At 41.0% G+C, this 19,502-nt stretch overlaps 1 protein-coding gene across 1 annotated transcript in view; it reads left to right on the forward strand.

Moving 5' to 3' along the window:
• The window catches only part of GLP1R (glucagon like peptide 1 receptor), a 92,579-nt gene that overhangs the window by 21,690 nt on the left and 51,387 nt on the right, over window positions 1–19,502 (forward strand). Inside the window, exons 2-3 of the mRNA XM_065680024.1 lie at window positions 11,933–12,029; window positions 13,338–13,448. Of these exons, the coding sequence (XP_065536096.1) occupies window positions 11,933–12,029; window positions 13,338–13,448 (208 nt within the window). The remainder of the gene's footprint in view (window positions 1–11,932; window positions 12,030–13,337; window positions 13,449–19,502) is intronic.

Genomic DNA, 19,502 nt, shown 5'->3' on the forward strand with positions numbered 1-19,502 from the left:
CAAGGATATTATTGTGGACGTTCTCTCCTGTCATTGTTTTATGTAAAGGTGTACATCTGCTTTGTCATTTAATTAGTATTTGGAAGGAAAGCTGGTAATATTTGGAGGATGAGCTTCACTGGCGGAACTTCTCTTGTATGCTGTATTCTAAACTGTGTCATAGCTCTTGATAGAAACACTAGCTATTTGCAAAGGTGTTACATATAACTCCCTTTGCAGGGAAAGAGCGATGTGGAAGGTAATAGGACAGTGGACATTGAGCCACTGTGACAGTAAGCTGCTGAGGGAGTTAATTTGCACTAGTTAAAACCTAAATAAACTGCCCTCAACCAGAACTGTAGAAGCTATACAGATTTGATTACATTCTTTAGCAATCTGAAAAAACACTACATGCAGAACCCATGAGATTACATACTGGAGTTTTGGGGTTTCTGTCGTGGTGGTTTTTAAATAGCTGTATGGTGGCCTTTTTCTTCTATCATCTTTTTTCTTTTTTTTTTTTTTTCTTTTATTTTTTTTTTAACTGGAGAAATAAGTTTAAAAAGAAGGGTAAATTCTTTGGAATTCTTGGAAATGCATTCAGTAAGAGAAAGGTTTCTGAAGCTTAATGTGTGTGGTTTGATTGGTTTTTTTCTTGTTACTGAGCTTATTGTAGGGATTGTAATGATGGGATGACAAACTGATCACCAGGTTTGTGGCTATAGAACTCATGATCCTGGGAGAAATAGCTAATTCTCCACACCTTGCCTTCTGATCCAGCACTATTGCTCTTGAAGAAGAGTGACTGTTAAACAGTCACTTGAAAAGTTGTGGGGAGCTTAACTCCCTTGGGACACTTTGAAAGGTGAAAAGATTTGGAATTTTTCTTGCCTAGTGAAAATACAGGTTATTTACAACAAAGTGATGTTTGCTCAGTTCCTGCGGTTGTGATGAAGATTACTTTTTTGTTTGGGAATAGTTTTTTTGGGGCTTAGAAACTCAAATGTTGCAATTCGCTGGCTCTGTGGACTGCAGACTCTTTCTGTTTCCCTGCTCAGACAGCTCTGAGGCTGGACCATTACTGGCTGTTGCAGAGAAACCAGTCAGTTACAAGCCTAAAACAGATCCTTTCAAATCCACATGGCTTGGCATGTCATAAAGAACCAGCTTAAGTAATTGCATTTTGACAAGAGGAGTCAGAAGTCCAGCTTTGACAGATGTCCATTGCTTTGTTTTGCTTTAGCAGGTCAGAGACCTTCAGGATGAGTTAGTTGCCCAAATGTAGGCATCTAGTGCTGCTTGAAACTTCTTACAGCACTCAAGACCCTGTATGAGACTGACAGATACAATGGAGGGTGCAGGGGAAGCCTACACCTCTCTGCAGTTGTGCCAGGAGACAAATCAAGGTGCTTGCACATGTTGAGAGGAACAGTAGATGCCTGTGATCGGACATCTGAATTGCACCCTAAATCTTTATTTTTTCAGCCCTATATATCCCTCACTGTTCATGTACTCTGTGATGGTACATGACTGCGGTGCCTCTCAGTGGTCTATGTTGGGACCAGTACTGTTAAATATTTTTATTAATGACATAGACAGTGGTATTGAGTGTACCCTTGGTAAGTTTGCTGGTGACACTAAGCCAACTGGTGCAGTTGATTTGCTGGAAGGAAGGGATGCCATCCACAGGGACTGTGACAGGCTTGAGAGCCTATGTAAACTTCATGAAGTTCAACAAGGCCACGTGTGGGGCTGCAAACCCAGAAAACCAACCATATACTGGGGCGCATCAAAACGAGATAGCCAGCAGGTCTAGGGAGGTTGACGCCCCGACTCCTGCCCCCCCCCCCCCCCCCCCCCCCCCCCCAGCTTCTGCTCTCATGAGACCCCACCTGGAGCACTGTGTTCAGCTCTGGGGCCCCAACGCAAGAAGGACATAGAGGACCATGGAAATGATCTTAGAGCTGGAGCAGCTTTCCTATGAAGACAGGCTGAGAGAGGTGGTAGTGTCCAGCCTTATTGTGGCTTTTTGGTATTTAAAAGGGGGCTTATGAGAAAGATGGAGAGAGACTTTTTACCCTGGCTTGTAGTGTGATAAGAGAAGGGATAATGGTTTTAAACTAAAAGAGGGTAGAATTAGATAAAAGGAAGAAATTAGTACGTGGGTGGTGAGCCACTGGAACAGGTTGCCCAGAGAAGTTGCAGATGGCCTATCTGCAGAAATATTCAGGGTCATGCTGAGCAGGGCTTTGAGCATCTTCATATAGTGAAAGATGCCCCTGCCCATGGCAGGGGATACTAGATGAAATTGAAGCTCCTTTCCAACCCAAATTGTTCTATGAATCTATTACTGAAACTTTTGTAATGAAAAGCTGGGTTCCTTTTCCAGTAGTATAGGCTGCATTATGTTTCTGAATCTGTTGGGGGTAGGTCTGAAATGCTCTTCTAATCTTCAGCTTTGTAGCTTTTTCTTTTACAACACTGCTCAGCTTTGCCTTTATTCTTTCCATAGGGTTTCAAGTGTTACACCTTTTGTATCTATCTAAAAATGCAATTTAAACTCTTTGTTCTGCTCTTTGGTTTGCTGTGCTGTATAGTTGCATCAATAAATGATCTCTTCTAAAGAGCACTTCACAAAGCATGTGTCTATATTTGCAATGCGTGGTAAAAATCTCTGTGTACAGGATCCTATGATAATTTAATTTTCATGAGTGTTAGCACACTGTCTCCCACTAAAATTGCGGGATTGTGTTGTGCTCTCTAAGGGTTTGGGAGTTACAGTTGCTTTTGAATTTTGCCTTTTTTCTTCTGTCTCTCTGCATAGTTGCTCAGTAGTTTCTTCTGTCATGTTTGGCTGGCTCATGTAGTACATCCTTGACAGCAACACTTACCAGAACAGATGGAAGACATTGAAAATAATGTTTTCTGGTAACAAGGGCTGTCAATCTAAATGTAAGCCTGCTTCAGCTGTAAGCATATGGGTTTATGGGTTCTACAGTGACTAAAGAGGAAACCTTTTTCCAAGCTGGGAAAGCTCCTAGTTGGGCAGAAAAAACTCGGTAGGGAACTCTTCTCTCACTGAAGACAGAAGCAATAAAATAACCCCTCAAATACTGATTTGTTACGCATTTTCAGTCTATCCTACCTACAGGAGTTTGATTTTATTTATGTATGCCTCTAGGAGGTGATGCTTAATTTTGTAGCATGCTGAAATATTAGGCTATAGTTTATTCCCTTGATTTGTGAGACTGCATCCTCTACAAGTTGATTTAGATGTTAAAAAAGATTTCTTTGATATCGCTGCTGCTGAATGCCAAATACTTTGCTTTGATCTAGAAAATGATAGGGGCCGAGAGATACTACTCTCATTGAAATGCACCTCGTCAGAATAAAAAATTCCAGGGATAGGAAAAGTGGTCAGTTTCAAAACACAAATGAATCATCCCAGGGATAGACCTTGGGTGTTTGGTCCCCAGGGTGGAAACCCTTGTGGTCAGGGCTGAATTCTCCTGCCTGTTTAGACAGCTCATGTGTTTGGAACAATTTGTGAAATTGTAAGTCAGCTGAACTGGAAACCTGTGCCTGATCAACATGAGTACAGAGAAGCAGGAATGTGCCTCAAGTCAGTTTTGTTTTTCTTGTTTAAAATGTCTTGTTTGAGAGATTCATCAGAAGCATTCTGCATTTGTGAATCTGCATTTCCAAATATCATTTAGGACATGTATATGCTCATCCTTTTTTTTTCTTAATTTAGCAAAGACGGACCTTAAGAAAGAATAGGGGATAGTGCTGTCTGCTGTTATAGGCTGCTATGAGATCGAGCACAGCCAGCCCTTCCTTCTGAAGTTCTGCAGGTATGCAAGAGAAGGAAAAGGCACAAATGGCAAGCAGGCCAGGATGAGGGACCATGTGGTGCAGTGGTTATTTTCAGCTGAGAGGGAGGAGTGTTAAGATTCAGCCTCTGATTTAAAACAAATTTAAGAACAAGCAAGAAACCAAACAAAAAACTCCACAGAGATATTTTTTGTACATATTCTTGTCTTTTTTGTTTGTTCTTTCAGCCTATCCAAAGATCATCCTGAAAATAATGTTTTGGAGCTGAACAAGCGAGGATAAAATGGAATGGAGAGGTGGATCTTGTGTGTCTTTGGAGGTTATTGAAAGCCCAGTGTTCTTGTTCAGGAGTAAAGGTGTGCTGTCAGTCTGAGCTGAGCAGCTCTGAAGAGATAGGCAGAGGAGGAGTGTCTCTTGTGTGCATTGGTCAGATGTAAGTCCTTGCTGAGAGCTTCCTATTGCAGCTTTGAGTTCAAAAACTTGATGTCATGAGTCTTGGTGTCTTAAAACCATGACAGGCTAGAGAGGGGCATCCATGGTTAGACAGGTGGTGAAAGCCTTTATTGAAGTCCTGGGATGTTTTGTGTTTTGTGAAAGTGTCATAAGTGGTAAGCTGCTGCAGCCAATGAGAGAACTTGGCTGGCAGATGTCACCAGGGCATTTCTCCCTGACTCTAGTAGCTCCTTTTGTTGGAGCTCATTTGATCTTTTTCTCTAGCAGGGAGGATGCTAAAAGGTTTCATTTTCTGGCACTCTTGAAATACTGAACTCATTGGTTCATTAGTAACTAAGGAACAGATGCGTTTACAGGAAAAGCTCCTAGAAGCTGGCAATAGAATTTTCTCTGAAGGAAACAATCTTACAGGACTAATACAGGACGTAACAGAGAATGCAATAAATGCAAAAATCTGGGTGATGTCAGATGTCCTAAAGTATGATCTCTGTAAAAGGTATTGCTCAGGTATCTTTAGTTGATACTACTTTTGTACTATCTATAATAGAGTCAGCGCTGTAATTTTTGATGTACCTCCTCCTTTGATGTAGCTTCAGTACGTGAGAGTAAACAGGCTGTCAGAGATGTTGCCTATAATGAATTCAGATTAGCTCATTATGCAGTTTGAACTACGTAGTTATGAAATCCAACTTAAATGCTATCTCTTTGGGGGAGCAAAGGGGCAGCATGAAAACAATAAAGCCTGCTCCCGTAGTAATGCACTTCCAGAATCTCTTGGGTTTTGATAAGTGTTGTACTTGAAGGACTGATTCTCAACAGGATTGCTTTGTCATAGGGTGAACAGTGGGCCGAAGGACTCTCTTAATATAAGGTTCAGTGTTATGTGTTTTACGTGTTTTGGTTTAGTGTTGGGGTTGGGGTGTTGTGGTCCTTTTTTTTTTTTTTTAAACCCTGCAGCAGTCAACTGCCCTACAAATTGGTGGCTGGAGCATCAGCATTTGCAGGATTTTTTGACAAATTTGTAGTAAGTGTAGAGAAATTGGGTCTTGATTGATGGGCTTGGGGGGGGGTAGTAATAGCATCCTACCATTCATATGCTTTCATATTTACTTCAAGTTAGAAGTGGAGAAAATTAATGACAGACTGCAGGGGAGGTAAGTTAGTTCTGTGAGCTGCTAGCCCCAGTGCAGAGTTGTGCTGAGCTACAGCCTCTGGTTTTAAACTTCTGCTCCCAGAAGCTGTGTGAAGTGAAAGCATCTAGGGTAGCAGTGTTGTGCTCTACCCCATTTGGGCTGTGAACTGCGGACAAAACTGTCTCATAAATTCAAGCTTATGTCTGTGCTATGAATTGAATAAACCTGTTATGTGTCCAGTTTAAGTCTACTGTTGGCTTTTATTGATACGGAACTATAGCTTATGCTGCCATAAAAGATGATTTTAAAAGATTTGTATTATACAGGAAAGAATGGCCAGTCAGAATTGGAATAAAGCTAGTAATGTGCAATCTTCACCTATCTTGGATTTGGTTGCCATACTGATCCTGAGCAGAGTAGCCTTGAAATAATGTATCAGATTAGACCTTTTTAAAAGGCTGTAAAGTTTAAAAGTAACTTGCTTGTGCTTCTGTGATAAAACATAATCTGAACTGTAGTCTCACAAGGTAGGTATGTAATCATTACTATCCAAGGGAAGAGCACCAAGGTCATACCAAAGTGTGGTTCAGTGCCAGGTTACCTCACTTCTGTTTCTGAAGACAAAGATTAACATTTTGGAGGTCTCAGTAGTTGTAATGTTATCTGTGAGCCTTTAGCAGCAAGGTTGAAGTATTGCTGATTATCCTCAAATGTTAAAAGCATGAAAAAGCTGTGACATGTTCCATTTTAAAAGTGGCAAAGACATAAGAAATACAAATGTAAGGAAAAAATGTGTTGGGGCAGGGGGGCATCATTCCATCCCAACACACCCAGTCAGTTGCCAGAACCTATAATAAATGCTGGGAAGAATGTACATACATTCCGGCTGCTCCAGCCAATGAGCCAGTTTCCATTGGAGCTCATCTCAGATGCCTCTATACAAACGCCCGTAGCATGGGGAACAAACAAGAGGAATTAGAGATGTGTGCACATCTACAGGGGTATGATATAACAGGCATCACAGAAACATGGTGGGATGGTCCTATGGCTGGAGTGTTGGAATGGAAGGTTACAGGCTCTTTAGAAAAGACAGGCCTGGCAGGCAGGGAGGGAGAGTTGCCCTTTATGTTAGGGATAGGCTGGAGAGTATGGAACTCTGTCTGGGGACAGGTGAGCAGTTTACAGAGAGATTGTGGGTCAGGGTTAAAGGGAGAACAGCCCTGGGAGACATTACTGTGGGGATCTGTTACAGGCCGCCTGATCAAGGAGAACCTGTGGGTGAAGCACTCTACAGACAGATAGGAAAAGCCTCACGCTCGCAGGCCCTTGTTCTCATGGGGGATTTCAACCACCCTGACACCTGTTGGAACGATGGCACTGCATGGCACAAGCAATCCAGGAGGTTCCTCGATTGTGTGAAAGACAAATTCCTTCTGCAAGTAATAGAGGAGCCGACAAGGAGAGGTGCCATGCTTGACCTTGTGCTCACCAACAGGGAAGGGCTTGTTGAGAATGTGGTGCTCCAGGGCAGCCTTGGATGCAGCGATCACGAGATGGTGGAATTTGAGATCCCCAGCACAGTGAGAAGAGTGTGTAGCAAGCTCACTGCCCTGGACTTCAAAAGAGCAGACTTTGGCCTCTTCAGGAGCCTGCTTAGTAAGGTTCCATGGGATATAGCCCTGGAGGTCAGAGGGGCCCAAAACTGTTGGTTGATATTCAAGGATCACCTGCTACAAGCTCAGGAGTGCTGCATCCCAACAAGAAGGAAGTGCATCAGGAGGGCCAGGAGACCTCCTTGGATGGATAAGGAGCTGCTGAGGAAAATTAAAAAAGAGGCTTATATAAAATGGAAGCAAGGACAGGTGGCCTGGGTAGAGTACAGGGATGTTGTCCGGGAAGCTAGGGACCAGGTTAGGAAGGCTAAGGCCCAGTTAGAATTAAACCTAGCCAGGGATGTTAAGGATAACAGGAAGGGATTCTACAGGTACGTAGCAAACAAAAAACAGACTAGGGACAACATAGGCCCCCTGAGGAAGCTTTCGGGAGAACTGGCTACACAGGATTTGGAGAAGGCTGAGGTTCTGAATGACTTCTTTGCCTCAGTCTTCACTGGCAAAGGCTCTGACCGCACCACCCAAGTCTTAGAAGGTAGACACAGGGACTGTGAGAATGAAGACCTTGGGCCCACTGTAGGAGAGGATCTGGTTCGAGACCATCTTCAAAATCTGAATGTGCACAAGTCCATGGGACCTGATGGAATCCATCCGCGGGTCCTGAAGGAGCTGGCGAATGAAGTTTCTAAGCCACTGGCCATCGTATTTGAAAAATCATGGCAGTCAGGTGAAGTTCCCGACGACTGGAAAAAGGGAAATATAACCCCCATTTTCAAGAAGGGGAAAATGGAAGACCCGGGGAATTACAGACCAGTCAGTGTCACCTCTGTGCCTGGTAAAATCTTGGAGCACATTCTCCTGGAAGGCATGCTAAGGCACATGAGAAACAACAAGGTGCTTGGTGACAGCCAGCATGGCTTCACTAAGGGGCAATCCTGCCTGACCAATCTGGTGGCCTTCTATGATGGGGCTACAGAATTGATGGATAAGGGTAAAGCAGTTGATGTAATCTACCTGGACTTGCGCAAAGCATTTGACACTGTCCCACACCACATCCTTGTCTCTAAATTGGAGAGATATCAATTTGATGGATGGACCACTTGGTGGATAAAGAACTGGCTGGATGGCCGCACACAAAGAGTTGTGGTCAATGGCTCGATGTCTGGCTGGAGACCGGTGAGGCGTCCCTGCCCATGGCAGGGGGGTTGGAACTAGATTATCTTGAGGTCCTTTCCAACCCTAACTATTCTATGATTCTGTGATTCTAAGACCTTTTATATAGTCGTGGGAAAAGTGGAAAGAAGAAGATAACCTCAGGAGTCACTGGCTGCTTCTGAAGCTCTGAGAATTCTGCTTTCTACTCTGTATGATGCCATTTCATGCTGCAGGCTTATACTCTGTGTGCTCAGATTTCACTGTATTACAATAGTGGTTTTGTAGCAATGGTCACCTTGGAACTGTGTGGATGCTGGTTTTGTTACAGTAAGAATAGTTTCAAACATTTTGAAAAATTATGAAAGTGCTCCCTTTTACAGTGGGCTTTATGAAGACAAATGATGACTACTGAAAGTGGCTTTGCTATAAAGGTGTTAAGGATCTGTAAGGAATCCTGTCTTCAGAGTGTTGAATGAGCTAACTTATCACTAGAGATGAATTACACTTAATTATATACATACATTGAAAGACTCGCAGTCTCTGTGCTCTTTCTTGTCCTAATTTTTCTGCATCTGTTTTAGGCTGCGCCATTACTCGATTCCTTAATGTCCTTCATCCATTCTTGCTTTCTGACTCCTCCACCTTAACCAGTCAGCCACATTTCCATTCCTCTCTCCTCCAGTATCCTTTTGTGACATATTTTCACCACACTAATCTGCTGTTTTTTCTCCCATGGCTGACTATACTGGGGAAAAAAACAAAAAAAAAAAGCCACAAATAAAATGCAAGGACTGGTACTTTTAGCAGCAGAAATATAATCCTGAGTTTAATAAAGCTATCCGAACTTCTGTAATTTGCTCCAAATTTTGGGTACTAACCCAGGAACCTTGTCCTTGTATATGTGTGGTTTAGTGCTTCAATGTTGCAAAAAGGATTAAATCACTTTACAAGAAATTATAGTATCTCTTATTTGAGTAACTACTCACATTGTATATCTGTGGCACTGTATAACTTGTGATTCTAGTTCATGTGGGCCAGAATTTTTGGGAAGTGGGCATTAGAATTTATTAAAATTAAATTTAAGTCAATTTGCCTGATAACAAAACATTGTATTTGGCTGAACCAAAGTAAACTGTTGCATAGAGAGAACAAATTATGTGGTCTTGGAATTTATATTTGATTGTCTTATTGCAACAGACTATAGATAATAGAAAACTGTCTACCAAATCAGTCATCTCCACAAGGAGGCATGTCTAATTATTTTACTCTTATAGTTTGCTAATCTCCTGGTTACAGTTGTCTTCTCACATTATGAAAAGCCAGTATAAGTAGAATGTTTCTGCTTTTTCATTAAATGGAGGGACAGAAGTTTGATTTTTTTTAATTTTTTTTATTATTTTTATTTTTTTTTCCAAAGCTGTAATTAAAGCTGGTTATTCCTGTATTCATGAAGGCAGTAGATGAAAACTTGATTTGGAAGAAAATACTGTAAGGCTTGCTAACTCAAAAAGAGCTAATTTTCTTAGTACAAGCAGGTTTAGGATATTTTCAGATGCTTTGAAAGATAGTCTTGTTTTTAAATGAAACTCTGTATGAATCTATGTCTTGTAATGATTTTAAAAGCTGAATTTGGATTAACTTCAGCATTCATGATTAATAGTTACTCTTTTGGAAGACGTATCTTACTTTAGTAGCTTCTGAAATTGTTCTGAATCATAATTTAAGAGTTAATCCTGAAAATGTTTTTTCTCATTAATTGATCAAAGTATTAACCTGGTGATGCAAGAGTGGTGAAACAGTCCTGTATAACTTCAATAACCGCCCTTGTAAAATAATGACCTTTGAGATAATGCATAACCTGAAAGTTACTTTTTAAAGACTGCCTGAGAGAAACTTTAGGTTTGAAAGTTGTTCTCTCTCTGTATTGTGGTCATCCATCCTTAATCAGCTTGCATGGATCTGAAGATGGCATTTTAGTTTTGGGAGTTACTGATTGTGTGTTTCTCTACACACACCTGTAGAGTTAATACAGGTGGTGATGTTCTCTCTCCTTCATGTATGTTGAGTGTAGATAGCTACACTTGTGTATTCTAGGTTTGTGTGTTTCCATGGGCACATGGGGTCAAAATTCAGTAGGACACATTTATTTTACACTAGAGACTTTAGCACAGACAGACTATGGCAGCATTTATTGCAATAGATAAGATGATTTAAATCAGGCACATGAAGATCTGCGTTTCAAAGATCCATGGGCTTGTGCTTGTTTTGACTTCAGGAAGAGATGGCTAAATTCTTCAAAAATTATGGCTAGCTACAGTTAAGTTGCATGTAAATATAAGCAGTTATTCTTGAAACTTAAATATCTACTAAGTGTCGTTTCATCATGTGTACAAGAGCATCTTTGTAACTAAATGTAGTGGCTTAATCCAGGCAGAAGCATGATGCCATATGGTATTTTGCTTTTTTCAAATGCTGTTTTTTTTTAATTGGAAGGATAAGAGAGAAGTGGACTTGAGAAGTCTGCAGTCCAAAAATGCCAGTTGTACTTCTGTTCTTTTATACCAAGGTGATTGCACTGATGTCTATAAATTTTAGTCACATTGATTGTAGTGGACAGCATTCAGTTTGGCATTGCTAAAATGCAATGTAGGTTTAAAATGACTTCTTAATTTTCAAACCATCATCCCATGCCCTGATTTCCTTCTAACAATCTGAAAAATATTTAGAAGCACAAATGGGAAAATAAAAATTAGCAGTTGAAACTGTGAGGGTAAAGCTCAAGCTTTACAAGATTATTTACCCTGTATAATAAAGTGTTTGACAGCTGGTATAAATGAAATGAACTTTCTGTTAATGTGTTGTACCATTAAGTTCATGCTGTTGATTGTATATTTTACACATCCATGCTGGGCCTTTCTCTGGAAAAAGAATGCTGACTTATCTGCATTATTGATCACTTGCTGCCTGCCAATCCTGACTTTTGTAATTCAGTTTATATAGATGAGGCGAGGAGAGAGAAGGACTGATGTTTCTTTTATGCACTGACTTAGCTGGGCTTCTGTGAGGCAGGTGGAGCATCTGCTCAGGTTGAGTGAGCAATCAGAGCTAAACTTTGCAGTTTGATAATAACTGATTTCCTTTGTGCTCATAGAATGTGTACATACTTTTCCCCTGCCTCTTCAGTGCTTGGGGCAGCTGACAGTGGAACCTGCAGCTTGTCAAACTGTGCAAAAAGGAGGTCCCTGCTCTTTCTGTTTCAGGAAAAATATGCACAGTGTGAAGGAAAGCTGCTGTTTGTAGAAGAAAAGCTGAGCTGGAAAAGCTTTCATCTACGTTCTGGAAGAATGCTTGGAGAATATCCACTGAATACAGTGAATTAACTTGGTCTCATTTGTGAGCTAGCAGAAATACTGCTTTTGGAAAGAAAACCTCTCCTAAAAGGACTTGCTGCTGTCCCTGTCTTTTTGTGAGATAATAAGTCGCACAACTGGGGCATGTTCAAGACAGCAAGGCTGGCTCAGTTTGGATTTCAGTAAGGACATGGTATAGTTGTATGTGGGTTTTTTTTTTTCCAGTTCCTTATGGTATAAATAGGGATTTTTTTGGTTGCAATCAGGCAAATGCATAGCAGCATCTTGCACCCTTTATGATAAACAGTGCTGTTTTGGCTTGTGGTAATTACTTTCACACCCTCCTACTCAGGCTGCATGAAAAACACATAGTTGAAATCCCTGCAATGTCTGAGACTCATGGTTTCTCTTTCAGAGTTCAGATGGGTCCCTCTCTGGGGTTATGCAGAAGTGGAAGGAGTACCAGCTTCAATGCCTGGAATACTTGTATGAGGCACCCCCCATTGTGGCAGGTAAGCCTGCTTGGTAGGTGTAGGATGTATTACTTTTTAAAATGCATGATAACAGTAGCAAGGGAGTGATTATGGACTTGAAAATACTTCTCTAACTTACTTTCCAGTCCATTTCTTCTTTATTCTGTTTGTTTCTGCCCATCCTCTTTGGGACTCTTCCCACTGCTGAGGAAGCATTTTATAGAACAATTTGATCATAAAGATGTTAGGTTTTAGGTCCAGAGTATTTTCCAGTGCAAGTGGTGGCATTTTAAGCAGCACACTAATGTTATTTCCCTGAAACTTTTTCAGGGGTCAGTGTAGAGAGAGCCCACAGGTGTAAGGAAATCTGGAACCATGCTGTTCACAGTGACCTAGCAGTTTGTGGGCCTTTACAGTTGGTATAAATTATCTTGAGCATTGTAAAATGCTGAAATAGCTTAAAAAAAAAAAAAAGTGCCTTTGTGTGAATGAGAAAGCAGTTTATCTTAGCAGTTGAGCTGCTGTAATGTGGTGAGAGCAGCTGTGATATTCCAGCATCATGGTATTTAGAGGACACTGGTGACTTATCAATGACACTCACAACTGGACACAGTGTGGCCTATCCTATGCTTCAGTGCTTTTGTGACACACTGGAACAGATAAGATGGCTCTAAAGTTATATCTGTGAAGAATTATTTCAAAACTATTAATTCTCCTCTTTTTAACTACATTACTATGGCAGAGTGAGAGCAGTAGCTGATGACAACAGAGACAGGGAAACATTCATCTCCCTCTGCTCCATTATCTTGTTGAATAGTTGAGTGCTGCCCTCTAAGAATGACAGTTTAATAAATCTGAAATTGAAGTATTCTCATGTTGATTAAGCTGAATGCAAAGTTATGGTTGTGCTGGGGGTATTTTGTTGATGGATCTATATATTAGGCTAGATTTTCCAACTACAAAACTGTAAACTATTCTTGAGAATGATTATCTACGGTATTTGTAGCAAAAAGGATTTTAATTTAAACCAAGACGCGTAGGAATGTAAAAGAGAAAAAAGATGGTGATAGATCAGTATTGATTTACCTTTCATGTCCCTTGATTTAGTCAAATACCCTAATCTCTTCTTCAGTTTCCCCCTGTAACAACAGTTTCCTGTTATGTGGGACTAAACTCCTTTGGACAAATAAATCTCAGTTAACTCCACATTACAGCCTAAGTGCATAATGCTGTTACAGTTTAAATGCATGTGTCCATGTTTCCTTTTATCTTCTGCTCTTCAGTCTTTCCCTTCTTACAGTATTTATACAAGGCAGTGGCATGACCCTCCCTTCCATCTCTCTGCAGAAGGCAAGTTCTGCAACAGAACATTTGACAACTATGCCTGCTGGCCAGATGGCCTGCCTGGCACCTATGTGAATGTCAGCTGCCCCTGGTATCTCCCCTGGGCTAATGCAGGTAAGAGCCTTTTCATAATTATAGGCACAGCTTTAAACCAACCCTGTTTTTCTCAGATAGTCTTAGGAAGGATCAAATTGGCTTAAATGGCTAAGAGTGCAATCAGTTGTCTGCAGCATTTAAGTAGGAATGGGACTCAGTATGATGCACTCTCTATTTCAGTTTAGCAGGAGAGAACAAAAATGAGAGAAGAGGCTTTTATTAAGGATTGCATGTAGTTTGGGGTTTTGTGCTCTTATCTGGTTTTGCTGCTTTAATGGCGGTGACTTATTAATAAAATAGTACTGTGTTTCTTATTGAAGACTATATAACAATAATAATGGTGTAGTTTGAAAACATAGATAAAAGTTAAAGTTAGCAAAGCTAGGCAGTAGGCTGTCCTGTAGTAGGTAAAGACTGAAAGGTCTAAAGTAAAAGTGACTTGTGTAGCTTCCAGAGATAAACTTCTCAGAATGCTGCAAGATGAAGGCGTTGTCAGGGATTGCAAAGACTTTTTTTATCTGAAGGACTGAATGTCATCTTTAAATTTTATACCCTTATGTACATGTACACTCGATGCCACTTAAAGGCAGTGTGTGTTAGACTGCTTTGTCTAGCATTCTGTCTTTGAAACCAACGAGTTACACAGCCTGTTGTTTGTGAAGACCTTTTTATGCTTTGCAGTCTAAAGGAAATCATTTATTAACTAGCTAACTTGGTGTGGCAAATTGGCTTTGGCCCCTGTTAAGGGACAAGGGATGCTGTTTAATGAGGATATATAAACCTAACTGCTGGATGTAAAGATGGTTTAAGTGTGGAGTAGATATTGCAAGTGTTGGAAGAGATTTCAGGAAAAGGAAAAGGAATGTGATTCTCAGGTGAATATTATGTTGCTGTGTCCATATTTCTAACATCTGCACATCTTTTGTATTATCTCAGCTGTCTTGGAAGTAGCTTCAAATTTGATAATGTCTGAAGCTAAGGTGCTGTTTGGTAATCCTCTTCGTTTTTTGAATGGGTAAACAAGTTTTTAGGCATGTATGAAGTTAGCATTTTCTTCATAATTGACATAAAATTATTGGATGCTGCAGAATTTTTTCCAGTAATACTAATCTTCCCACATATCTAAAGCTCTTCACAGGATTAAGTTTTTTTTCCTCTGAATCTGTTTACGTGGCAGTCTTTAAGATCCTGGACACAGTTATTTGACTTCCAACTGCTCTTTAAACATCACTGCTGGAGAAAGCCAAGGTTTAGCACAGTACTGCAGGTTAATATATTATTGGAACGTGCAATATCTTTCATACTTTTGGAAATGAGTTTTTTAAAAAATTAATTATCCTGAAAGCAGTGTTTGTTTCAGTGGAAAGAATAGCAGCATTTTGTATAATTACAGGGAGGACTGTAAAAGTAGTTCAGAAAGCTATTAAAACTCTAGACGTGTTACCTTTGTGTATATACCTCAGTCTGTTTTATCAGTGATGAATAAGGATGGAACAAGGAGGCCTTTTGTTGTCTAATGTAAAACAAGAAGTTTGTGTCTGTGCCAGGTATACAATTTAGGACCCTGAATTACCATGACCTGATACTATTTTGTGATGACTTGTGGAGTCGTATTGAAAGTGAATGCTAATGGCCCACCAAGAAGAAGAGGTACCATCTTTGTGATGGAAAACCTCAAAGCAATAGGAAATTGGACACCCTGTGATTCACAGTAATCAGTAACGCATGTTTGTTACTTGTTCTTGCTTAGCCCCCTACTTGGAACTTGAAATAGATTCTAACACTGCAGGGCTTCTACCTCCTCATCTGATGAAAATGATAAAAATAAAAAAAAAATGAAAAGATGAGACCTTGTTTGGGAAGTAACTTCAAAATATGTTCAGTGAAGGTCATAATTAAGTATGAAGTGCTTCAGCCAAGCTTAAACATTTCAGACTGTTCTTCCTTTGATTAGGAGTCAGGTTTTCAAGTGTGTAAAAAACTTGCTGGGGGACTTCATGCCATACCCCCTGAAAGGAAATTTATTCCCCTTAGGGAATAAATTGAAATACTTGAAACTGAATCCTGATTATGATGGGGTACTGAAATGGAGCAAACATGGAGAGCACTCTTTCTGATCTGGCTATTTCCACAAAAAGTGTAGAAGAGCTGGAAGCAGGGACAGGTGACCCAGGAGGCAAACCGACACTGATCATTCGAGGGCAGGGTTAGGAAAGTGAAAGCCCATCCAGAATCTGGCAAGTGATGTCAAGGGCAACAGAAAGGGCTTCTTAACAGATGTAAGAGAAAATTTGGATCTGCTGCTGAATGGGAGAGGAGAATCTTGTGACAAAGGATGGGGAAATGATTAAGGTACTGGCTGCCTTCATCATGGTCTTTATTGGTAAAACTTGTCTTCAGCAATCCCAGGCCCCCAAGACAAGTGGTAAAAGTCTGGAGCAAGGAAGGCTAACCCTTGGTGGTGGAGGATCCAGATTATGGAACGCTTTACCAGGACATACACAAGCCCATGGACTTGTTAGTACATCCCACCAAGTGCTGAATGAGCTGGCTGATGCTATTGTGTGGGCTCTCTTGATTATATTTGAAAGGTCATGACAAATTGAGGGAGATTGCTGAGGACTGGAAGAAATAAATTGTCACTGCTGTCTTCAAGAAGCCTGAGGAGGAGAATCTGGGGAACTATAGGTGATTGGTCTCACATCAGTCCCCAGGAAACTGATGGAGCAAATAAACCTGGAAGCTGTTTCCAAACACATAAAGGATAAGAAGGTGATTTGGTATAGTCAACATGAATTTATGAAGTCATGCTTGATGAACCTGATGAGATTACTAGCTTGGTAGATAACGGGAGAGCAGTGGGTGTGTTTCCCTCAACTTTAGTAAGGCTTTTGACACTGTATCCCATAACATCCTTGTAGTAAATTGATGAAGAGTTGATTAGACATATGAACAATGAGATTAACTGAGAACTGGCTGAGCTGCTGGCCATATAGGGTTGTGGTCAGCAGCACAAATTCCAATTGGAAATCAGTCCCCAGGGACTGGTAGTAGGGCCAATACTGTTTAACATCTTTATTAATAATCTGGATGATGGGACTGACTGCACCTTTCAGCAAGTTTGCAGACTATACAAAATTGGGATGGGTGGCTGTTACACCGTGTAATCGTGCTGCTGTTCAGAAGGACCTTGAGACATGAAATGGGCTGACAGGTATTCCTAAGTTCTGCAGAAGGAAATTCAAAGTCCTGCCCCTGGGTAGGAATAGCTACATGCACTAGTACTGACTGTCTGGAAAGCAGCTTTGCAGAAAAGGCCTTGAAGGTCCTGGTGGGCACCAGGGTGTGCCCTTGAGAGAAAAACACGCCAACAGCTTCCTGGTCTGTAGTAGGAAAAGCACCACTGGCAGCTCAAAAGGATGTTCCTTCCCCTCTACTCTGGGAGGTGAGACACATCTGGAATGCCTTGTCCCATTCTGGTCTCCCCAGTCTGAGAGACATGGGCGTACTGCATCAAGTCCAGCAAATGACCATGAAGATTATTAAGGGATGTGAGAGCCTTTCTCATAAGAGACAAGGCTGAGAAAGGTGGTATTCTTCAGCCTGAAGAAGAGAAGGCTCATAGAGAGTCTTGTTTATGTGCATGGTCACAAATTTAAATACAGGAAACTTCCTTTAAACAGAATTATTCTACTGCGAGGGTGGTCAAACACCCGTAACAGGTGACCCAGAGAGGTTTTGGAGCCTCTACCTTTGAAAAAGATGGTTTAAGCCTGACTGGACATGAGCTTGAGCGGCCTGCCCTAGTTACCCTACTCTGAGCAGGGTGCTGTGCTAAGAAATCTCCAGTCCCCTTCCAGTCTTAGATGTTTTGTGATTCTCTGTTCCTGTGAAGTTTTTTGAATATGGGTCTTGTAACTGGTTATTGTCAGGTGTTACAAATATCCATTGGTGTCAGCCAGAATAGGGGAAAAGAATTTGCATTCCTTGATCACTTACAGGTTTTGCAAACTTTATACATTAATAGCTTTTATTCTTTTGTGTGACCATCTCTTGTCCTATTGGCTGTCACTCTTGAGCCTGCCCTCCTGCAAATCTAGCTGCAGATCTAGCTTAGCAGGTAGCCTATTAGAGGGGCAAGCTGAAAATGATATGGAGAACTTTTTCCCTGCACAGCAAGTACATACTGGGTCACTAGTCCAACCCCACATGAAGTTGGTAGGTTCTTGTCTCTGCTTGCTGCCACAGAGGTGCTCATGGGGGTGTGACTTTTTTCTTGCTTCCTTAATGGGGCAGTTTCTGAATCACGTTGTGAGCACAGGTTCAGCAGTAATGCTTTCTTCAGATTGCTCATTCATCTCAAGGTGCAAGAGCAACTGCAGGGAGATGAGAAACTGTTAATTGAAAAACTTGAGAATAAAACTTGTGTTCTTAGTGCTGGCTGTCTATTCAGACATGTGCATACAGACTCAAGAACAGTCTTTCACAAGACAAATCTATGGAGGATGGGCTTGCAGGTCTTTTGTGCTAAGCAATGCATGCAGTTGCAAGGTTTGTCTTGCAGCTTCTCTTGCCTTTTGATGGGTTCTACCCTTTTTTTAAAGTTCAGTTTGCTAAAGCAGCCTATAAAATACCCTGGAGACAATCAGTTTTGTCCCAGCTGTGTGTCAGATCTCTTTAAAAATGCTGAGCCTGAGACTTTTGTTTTTGTTGTCTCAACTAGTATGTGTGTTGGCATCCCTGCCAACCTCAGCATCAGCTTGCTCTGCAAAGGTGGACTCTGAAGGCTAGGAGTGTGTTGGTGAGAATTTAATAGAATCATATCAGACCAAGATTTTACCCTTGAAACCATGTGTCCCTTCAGGCTTGCTTTATGACAGGCGAGTAAATCTGAATTTTTTTAGGAATTTTTTATTTTACAGCTTGCACTGAAGTACTGGACATTGGGTTGTTGGTGAGATCTTGGGGTTTGGCCCAAAGGTTGGCTTATTATACTTCAGTACTGCCTTTATTCCATCTGTGCATGGACATTTATTCCATTTGTGCAGCAAACTAGATTAGGAATTTCACACAACTGAAATGCAGGGTTTTGTCCTCGTTCCTTTGAGTTGGTTTTTTTTTTGGGGGGGGTGGGCTTTTTTCCTCATGCAGATCAGTTTCATGATTGCTGCAATTGCAGCTGTGTTAGCATTCATCTACTTCAAGTATATTGGTCATTATAGTATTGCTTTAACAAGAAACTGTGAAGTTAAGAATATTTATAGGTATCTGGGTAATTGGTATTACACTGAAACCAAAGGAGCTGAGGTTTAGAGTAGCCTCTATTTCACTGCAGGTAAAACCGTTGTCACTGGAATAAGAAATAAGTGGTTCATGTGTCTCACAGCACAGTACAGGGGTTTGGTATGATAGCAAATGAGAAGCCCAGACACTGCTGATCTGTAACTATGGTAGGAGCTTCTGAAGTCATCTGTGTCCCCCTAGTGCCATGTAAAATAGCTTTGTGCATGCAGTGAGGAAGCTCTTTGGAACAGTGTGAAGCAGTGGCATTGGGGCAGACAGACAGTGGAGGGGAATCTAATTCTTGTCAAATAAAGAATTCTGTACAGGACTCTGTAGTGAAATTCATACATTTTCTCTTTGGTGTTTTGAGATGCTTTAAAAATATAAAGTTAAATGTCTGGATTAATTTCTGCCATGTCTTGCTTTCACACTCCCCAAAGATCCCCCCAGAAAACACACTAATGCTTTTTTTTAGTCTGCTTATACATCTTTGAAAGAGAGCAAGCTACACCAGTTTCAAACCTGATGGGCTGTTTCACTCCAGCTCTCTGTTTTGCTTCTATTTGTTCTTTTGCAGTTCCCACTGTTGGGCAGGTCTTCATGGAGATGCTGAAGTAGCAGAAGGGAGGTTATTGCTAAAAGAATTTGGTCCATGAAGTTGCCAGCACAGATGCAGGGCCATGGCCAAAGCTTGTTGAAGGCAATTTTCATGTACTGCTGACTGCCCAAGTCAAAGCTTTTGCTCCTTTATGTGTCTTGGACCAAAACTTACCTTTAGTGAAAACCCAG

Source organism: Lathamus discolor, chromosome 5, assembly GCF_037157495.1.
Source record: "Lathamus discolor isolate bLatDis1 chromosome 5, bLatDis1.hap1, whole genome shotgun sequence".
NCBI classification, from domain to species: Eukaryota; Metazoa; Chordata; class Aves; order Psittaciformes; family Psittacidae; genus Lathamus; species Lathamus discolor.